The sequence below is a fragment of the Palaemon carinicauda genome, chromosome 29 (genome assembly GCF_036898095.1).
Source record: "Palaemon carinicauda isolate YSFRI2023 chromosome 29, ASM3689809v2, whole genome shotgun sequence".
NCBI lineage: Eukaryota > Metazoa > Arthropoda > Malacostraca > Decapoda > Palaemonidae > Palaemon > Palaemon carinicauda.
In genome coordinates, this window is record NC_090753.1 from 75,564,515 (window position 1) to 75,574,514 (window position 10,000).

A 10,000-nucleotide genomic window follows, 5' to 3' on the forward strand; every position below is an offset into this window, starting at 1 on the left:
TTTCCAGATTTTTACATGAGTTAATCCCTGCAAGTTTCATTACTCTACGATTAAAATTGTGGCCAGGAAGCTGTTCACAAACAAACACACACACATACACATAAAAAGGGGCGAAAACATAACCTCCTTCCAACTTCGTTGGCGGAAGTAATACACATATTACCTTTCTTCCCCTGAGGCTGGACGTCCATTGCATCATTCTGTTCTGACGTCGCAGTGAAACATTTCTCGGGAATCATCTTCGGTTTCAGTGGAAGAAAAAACCCGAACTTGCATTCGGTGTTGTTGTCTTGCGCGATCTTCTTCTTTTTCTTCTTCTTCTTCTCCTACTTATTCTTCTTCTTCTTCTTCTTCTTCTCCTTCTTCTTCTTCTTCTTCTTCTCTTTCGTAACGGGATTCTGCCTCGCTTGATTTGAATCGAGTAAATCTTTCCATTATCGTAATAGAAATGGAGATTATATTGTGACTATCATTTGAGACATTGTAAATATTCCAATATTTTCATCGGTTACTTTAAAATGAGGGTTTCAGAGATCACCTAAATACGACCTGGGTATTCACATTATCATTGCCCTCTTAAGTTTGCTGATGTTAAATATCAGTATTGTTTTGCATGTGTACCTACACATTTGTTTCAACTAGAGGTACTTATGTAGGCACTCTAATATGAACCAGTCCTGGAAAAGGAATTAACTAAATATATTTAATTACATACATAAATATAAACACACACACACACACACATATATATATATACATATATATATATATATATATATATATATATATTTAAATATATATATATATATATATATATATATATATATATATATATATATATATATATATATATTAAAATATATATATATATATATATATATATATATATATATATATACGTATGTGTGTAAATGCCTGTATATGTACACACATATACAATATACATATATAGGTATTTACATAATATATATATATATATATATATATATATATATATATATACATATATATATATATATATATATATATATATATATATATATATATATATATATACTGTATATAACGTGGTGAAAGTGTTTGCATATTGCCATGATCAGCAAAGCTGTAATAGTCAGGGCCACCACTACTCGGTTGGTTTGCTGTGAGCATTAAGAAAAGTCTCCCATAATCCCCAATTTGCACTGGCCAGCGTGATGATACAAAACAGGCCAAACCCCAGACATGTATGAGGCTTTTAGAGCGAGACATAGATTTACCTTTTGACATTTGATAAGAGATAGAAGCTCAAAACTGATATATTAGAGATATGTGTTACAGTTACAGATTGATCAACTATTTTATTCGAATTAACCAGCAACTACGAGAGAGAGAGAGAGAGAGAGAGAGAGAGAGAGAGAGAGAGAGAGAGAGAGAGAGAGAGAGTTTGAATCAACCAGTAACTACAAGAGAGAGAGAGTTTGAATCAACCAGTAACTACAAGAGAGAGAGAGAGAGAGAGAGAGAGAGAGAGAGAGAGAGAGAGAGAGAGAGAGTTTGAATCAACCAGTAACTACAAGAGAGAGAGAGAGAGAGAGAGAGAGAGAGAGTTTGAATCAACCATTAACTGCAAGAGAGAGAGAGAGAGAGAGAGAGAGAGAGAGAGAGAGAGAGAGTTTGAATCAACCAGTAACTACAAGAGAGAGAGAGAGAGAGAGAGAGAGAGAGAGAGAGAGAGAGAGAGAGAGAGAGAGAGAGAGAGAGTGCCTACGCATCTCCGACGCAATTATTAAAACCATTTCCTCATCCAAAAATTCATTGATAAAAAAAGGTGAAATATTTTCGTCATTTCTCGAATGAATTGAAGTCGATCACAGCCAAGTGTTTATGCGTGTTTATTTTGGTTCCCGAAATGAGGGCGATGGAGGACCACACCTTGATCCTTTTGGGATACCGGAAGAGGAGGAGAAAATTGATTTGGAACTTCTTCAGGTAGGGAAAGGATCTCAGTCTGTCCGATTTCCTCCTTTCCATTAATTCGACGTCATGAATAACTCCTTTTTCCTATATAAAGAAGACCAACCTTCCAAACGGCATCACTTCAAAAGGACAAGAAGAAGAAGAAAAGGCTTCGACAGATTGCCTTCGTGTTTTGGTTCCTTCGAAGACAGACGATGCTCAGCACATTCAAGGTTTGTTTGGACGATTCCACATTGTCGTCCTGATTAACATAAATTGAGGTTAATAATATAGTAATCATATTCTAACTTCTTATTAAGGAATGTCCATTTAGGAGTAACCTTAGTGATGCCTTCCCACAGGTGGTGCTCCTGTCATGGGCGCTTTTCTACCCACCAGTGAGCGGACATGGGTACATGACGTCGCCCGCCGCCCGTAATTCTGCCTGGAGGTTTGGCTTCGACACGACGCCCAATTACGGAGACAACGAACTCTTTTGTGGAGGTCGAGAGGTAATGGTCCCTAAACAATGTATTCACATTTTAAAGATAATTGCACTTATCTACGAAGATGTAGCCTTAGTCTATGTTCACTATCTTACTATGTATCTTCTTAAACAATATCTTTGATTTTCAAGACAAATACTTGACCTTGTCTTCCAGAAACTGCATTACTCCAACGGAGGACGATGTGGCGTGTGTGGAGACGACTGGAGTCTACCTCAGCCTCGACCCCACGAACGAGGGGGACAATTTGGTCAAGGAGTCACCACGGCTAACTACACAGAGGGTCAAGTCGTCCCTGTCACTATCCACCTTTCTGCCAACCACAAGGTCTGTACCCAAGAACATTGTCAGTCATCATTATCATCATTTTGCATAGAGTGTTGGTGCTATTCTAAGTCAGTCTGACGTAAAACTAACATAAAAGAAACTCATAAGGTCTTCGTCTTCACCGACTTCGGCATCTAACGCTTTCCTCTGTGTTCCCGTCCGGTACAGGGCTGGTACGAGTTCCGTCTGTGCAACAACAACAACCCTCAAGCAGAAGACTCGCAGAGGTGCCTCGACAAACAGCTCCTGCAAATGGCCGACGGATCCGGTTCCAGGTACTACTTGGAGGGCCACGTCCGAGGAAGCCACACCGTCCACGTCAAACTGCCCGACCGTCTCTCCTGCAGCCACTGCCTCCTGCAGTGGACTTGGGTCGTGGGTGAGTCTCCTTATTATGAAACCTGTCTCTCTTAACTGAATAGATTAATTGTACATGTCTCTTCTATCTATGAGACTCCGCAGTATCTAATCTCTGTCTCTAAATGTTCCAGGGAACACCTGGGGAACCTGTCCGGATGGATCAGAAGCCAATGGTTGTGGACCTCAGGAGACATTCGTCAATTGTGCTGACGTCAGCATCTACCCAAAGCGCCAGGGCAGCCAAGGGCCAGGTCCAAGGAGGCCAATCCATCCAAAATTTTCTCTGCGTAAACCACATTGGTGAAAAGGTCTCGCCTCTCGTCCAATGAAAACACTGATAAGATTTACAAGAGAAATAACATCTGAGACAATTCTCACATGAGTTATTCAATGGGATTTAAAACCAAGTGATATTTATTGTATTTATTATGTACTATTTATTTGTAATTTATTGTATTTATTATGTACTATTTATTTGTAATTTATTATATCTATTACCTAAATACAATTATTTCATAATATTCTGTCTCTGTATACCGATAAATGTTTATTCCAAATATACGTCCAGTAATAAACGAATTCAATTATGATAAATATACATCAATCTCTTTCGATACTCGAGGGAAGTCAAAGGGTTAATCAAATGAAACCATTAATTCCTGAAGTTTATAAGCACAAACCATATTGGTGAATATAAAGTATTTTCTTATGAAGAGTCAAATCAATAGGTAATGGAAAATGACATTAATGTTGATTCATTAAAGAAAATACGAGGAAGAGAATTTAGAAAGTATTCATTATTTTGAAAATATTCATTATTAGTATTTCATCTTGATCATAAAAAATATGTATTTGTTATGTATTATGTAATTTATAACTTATATATTTATTTCCTTATTTATGTATTTTCTGGTTTCAACTTATATAAAATTTATATCCTGAATATAATATGAATCTTATACTTTTTTCATTATTCCTTCATTTATAAGATTAATGATCTAAATTGAAACTTTTAATAATCTTTAATAGAATCCGGGAAAATACATCCTCAAAGAAAACTAAAAACAGATTATTCTAATAACGTGTTTTTCTTATTCTTTTAATTTTTTTTCGGGGGGGGGGGAGAGTAAGCGCAGTGGCCTTCCCTGAAGGACTTTGCTTTGTCCTTGCGGTAAACCATAGTCCCGATCGGCTGCCCTGCCTGACATCGCTTAGACCCTGGTAGCGTATGTTCATGTGAAAGTAGAATGTACGTCGATTTTCACATATGTGATGATAATGGGTCAAATTATATTTCAAATTGGATCTAGGGTAAACCTACTGTCTACTAATCTGACGTAAATTAAGGAAACACTAAAGAAAGGAAGAAGCATCAAGTTGATGAAAAGAAGACTTGCAACAGAGCGCCAACAGATGGTCTTTCTGTGGCCGTTCCCACCAGCAAAATTTCTTAAATCGTCAATCCATCGTCTTCTCTTCCTTCCCCTCTTTCTGTAGTCAGCCTTCTCCATCTCCATATATATATATATATATATATATATATATATATATATATATATATATATATATATATATATATATATATATATTTATATATATATGGAAGAAAATCAACGCAATATTGTGCTCAAATAGAAATAAATTTCTACCTCATACCGGGATCGAACCCTAACATGTTCAAATAAACGGTCAGGTTGCTTCCAACGATGCCTCCAGAGGCTCAAAAGAAGAAGGAACCTAACTGCTAACTGTATTTCTTTTGTCTTAGTCTAAGGTTTATTCAAATTTATTATTCAAAGTCAAGTAATTATATCATTTTCAGATCGTAACATTTTTGTCTTAATCTAAGTTTTGTCCAGACCAAATATTTTGAGTGATTTATTTGATTTATGTAAATTCTTTCAAAATGTTGTAATTTATATAGAATATATTTATTTTTGTAAAGAGTGTATTATTCCAATCATCATTGCTTAGACTGATTGCGCTAGTATCCTGTTAATGAATCGTAGTAAGTTTATTCGTAATAATAATCACCCAGTTTGGTTTTGAGTGTTCTTAAGAGACCTTTGGAAATTCACTGTTTTATATATTGCTGTCTGGGAGTTATTTAACTGTCTCAGAGTTCATTTGATAATATTATAAAGTGTAACAGTTTTACTGTAAAAGCAAACATGTGAATTTGGAATTCGAGAGGTTGATTAACTTGCCAATCATAGTATACATAATACTATATGTTTGGTTCCCAGTCACGAACCATAGTATAACATATTTTTGGTGCCCAGACCCGGGAGCCCTCATCATATAATAGTATACAGTGTATATATATATATATATATATATATATATATATATATATGTATATATATATATATATATATATATATATATATATATATATATATATATATACAGAGAGAGAGAGAGAGAGAGAGAGAGAGAGAGAGAGAGAGAGAGAGAGAGACTTGCTCTTTATTATATAGGGAAAATATTGCTTTTAATTTAAGTATAAGTTGACGAATGTAGAAAAAGTAGAGGACATTCTTAAGTAACATTATAGCAGTGCCTTTGTAACGTCATTGCAAGAAAGAATAAAAAAAAAGAAGATGTGCAATGCGTGGAGGTGTCTAAATACGAGAAAAGGCGACGGAGTTACTTTTCTCAGTATTGACAATTGATCTCAAAAGATGACAGCCTCTCTGTAATCGTCAGGAAATGGTGTGTGGAGTGTGGGGTGGGTGGGGGTGGGGGGGGGGGGGGGGTGTATGGTGCCCACGGCCATAATTGCGTCCAAAGAATAGATACAAGTGGTTTACAGTCTAAAATAAGAAATGCATGCTAAGAGTGCAGAACTCCACCACTGCAGCTTATTTCTCAAACCCAGCTTGCCTTTCCCAGAGTCAATTTAAGCCGTAGGCGTATTTGAAGTCTGAGTGATAACCATGTGCAAACTTGGTGTTAAGGTTAGACTTAATTCGATTGACCTTTTGCTAGAACTCGACCTTGACCTTTGACCTAGGACTTTCAAAATTGAATCCCTTCCCCGTCTCGACATAACAATTAATCCCTGAAAGTTTCACTAATCTATGAATAAAAGTATTGGCCAGGGAGATGTTTACAAACAAACAGACAAATGGACAATCAGAGGCAAAAATGTAACCTCCTCCCAAATTCGTTGACGGAGGTAATTAACATCGTCCCTTTTCTTAATGTAACACGACTGTGGTGTAACTGTAGTCTAGAGAGTGAGCGCTGAACACCATCTAGTGACGAGACTCCGAACTGTTTCTCTTCCAATATTTCCAAGATTTTCGTTTATGACCTTTGAAACGAATCAGCTTCCATGAAGATACTAGAGGGGCACTCAAGAGAGGACAGACCTTCGCCGTGGCAGCTTATTTCTAGACCTCTTGTTCAACCTTGACCTTGACCTTTGACATAAACACGTATTAATTGGCGTAGATTTTCACGCATTCAAATATAAACCAAGTTTGAAGTCTCTGTGACAACGATGTCCAGACTTATGGCTAGTTACGTGAATTGGACATTTTGCTCTACCGTGACCTTGACCTTTGACCATGACCATGACCTTCCAAAATTTAATAATTTCCAGCTTTTTACATAACAGTTAATTCTTGCAAGTTTCATTATTCTACGATTAAAATTGTGGCCAGGAAGCTGTTCACAAATAAACATACACAAACAAATACACAAACAGGGGAGAAAACATAACCTCCTTCCAACTTAGTTGGCGGAGATAATGATATAGACATTACCTTTCTTCCCCTGAGGCTGGACGTCCATTGCATCATTCTGTTCTGACGTCGCAGTGAAACATTTCTCGGAAATCATCTTCGGTTTCAGTGGAAGAAAAAAACCCGAACTTGCATTCGGTGTTGTTGTCTTGCGCGATCTTCTTCTTCTTCTTCTTCTTCTTCTCCTACTTATTCTTCTTCTTCTTCTTCTTCTTCTCTTTCTTCTTCTTCTTCTTCTTCTCCTTCTTCTTCTTCTTCTTCTTCTTCTTCTTCTCTTTCGTAACGGGATTCTGCCTCGCTTGATTTGAATCGAGTAAATCTTTCCATTATCGTAATAGAAATGGAGATTATATTGTGACTATCATTTGAGACATTGTAAATATTCCAATATTTTCATCGGTTACTTTAAAATGAGGGTTTCAGAGATCACCTAAATACGACCTGGGTGTTCACATTATCATTGCCCTCTTAAGTTTGTTGATGTTAAATATCAGTATTGTTTTGCATGTGTACCTACACATTTGTTTCAACTAGAGGTACTTATGTAGGCACTCTAATATGAACCAGTCCTGGAAAAGGAATTAACTAAACATATTCCGTTACGTACATAAATATAAACAAACACACATACACGTGCGCGCACGCACAAACACGTATATATATATATATATATATATATATATATATATATATATATATATATATACATATATATAAATAATAATAATAATAATAATAATAATAATAATAATAATAATAATGATAATAATAATAATTATTATTATTATTATTACATATATTTATATATATATATATATATATATATATATATATGAATATATATAAATATATATATATATATATATATATATATATATATATATATATATATATATATATATACACACACACATATATATATATACATATATATATATATATATATATATATATATATATATATGTATATATATATATTTACATACATATATATATATATATATATATGCATATATATATATATATATATATATATATATATATATATATATATTCTGTGTGGGGATTCCTTAATATAATGAAAGTGTTTGGGTATTGCCATGCTCAGGAAAACTGTGATAGTCAGGGCCACCCATACTAGGTTGGTTTGCCGTGAGTAATCAGACAAAAGTTTCCCAGATTCCCCAATCCGCACTGGCCAGCGTGGTGATAAAAATTGGTCAAACCCCAGTCATAAACAATGACATGTTTGAGGCCTTTGTCCTGCAGTGGATTAGAAACGGATGCAAGACCCAAAGAGGTAAGTTTTTTGAATAACTTTAAATGAGTCTGAAATAATTCTTTAAATTGGGACTTAGATTTACTTTTGAATTATTATTATTATTATTATTATTATTACCTGCTAAGCCACAACCCTAATTGGAAAAGCAGGATGCTATAAGCCCAAGGGCTCCAACAGAGAAAATAGCCCAGTGAGGAAAAGAAATAAGGAGAAACGGCTTATTATCATTATTTTTATTATCAATATTATTATTATATAATGGGAGGTTGGGCTGTGGCACCCTAGCAGTACCAGCTGAACTCGGTTGAGTCCCTGGTTAGGCTGGAGGAACGTAGAGAGTAGAGGTCCCCTTTTTTGTTTTGTTTCATTTGTTGATGTCGGCTACCCCCCAAAATTGGGGGAAGTGCCTTTGGTATATGTATGTATGTATTATTATTATTATTATCATTATTATTATTATTACCTGCTAAGCCACTATCCTAATTGGAAAAGCATCCTGCTTATAAGCCCAAGGGCTCCAACAGGGAAAATAGCTCAGTGAAGAAAGGAAATAAAGAAAAACGGCAAGAGAAGTTTAAGAACAATAGTAATATTAAAATTAATAAACTATCGCTATCTGATCAAGTTCCCAAATCTTACCACGGCCATGATTTTGTGAAAGAATTCCAGGAGTTATATTGAACACCGACAGATTTATAACAAAATCTATTTACCAGGGCACTTACACCAAATTTGAGGGGTAGCTGACATCAAACAAAGAAACAAAAGGGGTCCTTCCTCTCTCTGCTCCTCCCAGTCTGACGAGGGAACCAGCCGAGTTTGGCTGGTACTGCTAATAATAAAATAATACAGTACCTCTCATAAGGAATTGTCGAAAAAAAGATGGGTTCCTAATTTGTATGGGTGACCACGAAATAGATAAAAAATCCGAAGTTCCTACATGTTCAGGTTCTTCCGAGTTCCTTTGCAAATTTTGATTACTGTACATTATGAAACTGCAAAACCACAAAGTGAAATACAACGGCTTTTGAAGACATACTTACCTTTAATGCCGCTTATAATATAATAAATGGACATTAAAGTTGATTGCCAATCACAATATTAAAATATCAAAATATTATAGATGTGTATTACAGTTAAATAGGGTATCAATCAGATTTAATCATTATCAAAACTATTTTATATGAACTAGCAGCAACTACAAGAGAGAGAGAGAGAGAGAGAGAGAGAGAGAGAGAGAGAGAGAGAGAGAGAGAGAGAGAGAGAGAGAGATAAAAATCTTGTGTGAATTAACTAGCAACTACGAGGAGAGAGAGAGAGAGAGAGAGAGAGAGAGAGAGAGAGAGAGAGAGAGAGAGAGTGTGTGTGTGTGTGTTCATACGCATCTTCAACGCAATTATTAAAACCATTTCCTCATCCAGAAATTCATTGATAAAAAAAGGTGAAATATTTTCGTCATTTCTCGAATGAATTGACGTCGATCACAGCCAAGTGTTTATGCGTCTTTATTTTGGTTCCCGAAATGAGGGCGATGGTGGACCACACCTCGATCCTTTTGGGATACCGGAAGAGGAGGAGAAAATTGATTTGGGACTTCTTCGGGTATGGAAAGGATTTCAGTCTGTCCGATTTCCTCCTTTCCATTAATTCGACGTCATAAATAACTCCTTTTTCCTATATAAAGTAGATCAACCTCCCAAATGGCATCACTTCAAAAGGACAAGAAGAAGAAGAAAAGGCTTCGACAGATTGCCTTCGTGTTTTGGTTCCTTCGAAGACAGACGATGCTCAGCACATTCAAGGTTGGTTTGGACGATTCCACAATGTCGTCCTGA

General features: G+C 35.6%; 2 protein-coding genes across 2 annotated transcripts in view; both read left to right on the forward strand.

Annotated features, from left to right (window-relative positions):
- Nucleotides 1-1,866: 1,866 nt before the first annotated feature.
- On the forward strand, nucleotides 1,867-3,435 carry LOC137622668 (uncharacterized). Its single transcript, XM_068353265.1, has 5 exons — nucleotides 1,867-1,971; nucleotides 2,259-2,450; nucleotides 2,601-2,771; nucleotides 2,940-3,150; nucleotides 3,263-3,435. The coding sequence occupies exons 1-5, from the start codon at nucleotides 1,867-1,869 to the stop codon at nucleotides 3,433-3,435; spliced, it is 852 nt and encodes a 283-aa protein (XP_068209366.1).
- A 6,430-nt stretch (nucleotides 3,436-9,865) lies between these two features.
- Nucleotides 9,866-10,000, forward strand: part of LOC137622669 (uncharacterized) — a 1,432-nt gene continuing 1,297 nt past the window's right edge. The window contains exon 1 of the mRNA XM_068353266.1: nucleotides 9,866-9,967. Coding sequence (XP_068209367.1) covers nucleotides 9,866-9,967 — 102 coding nt within the window. The remainder of the gene's footprint in view (nucleotides 9,968-10,000) is intronic.

Coding starts and splice junctions, on each gene's coding strand:
- LOC137622668 (XM_068353265.1), top strand. CDS start 1,867: ATGCGTGTTTATTTTGGTTCCCGAAATGAGGGCGATGGAGGACCACAC. Junction 2,451..2,600: donor TCTTTTGTGGAGGTCGAGAG/GTAATGGTCCCT, acceptor CTTGTCTTCCAG/AAACTGCATTACTCCAACGG. Junction 2,772..2,939: donor ACCTTTCTGCCAACCACAAG/GTCTGTACCCAA, acceptor CGTCCGGTACAG/GGCTGGTACGAGTTCCGTCT.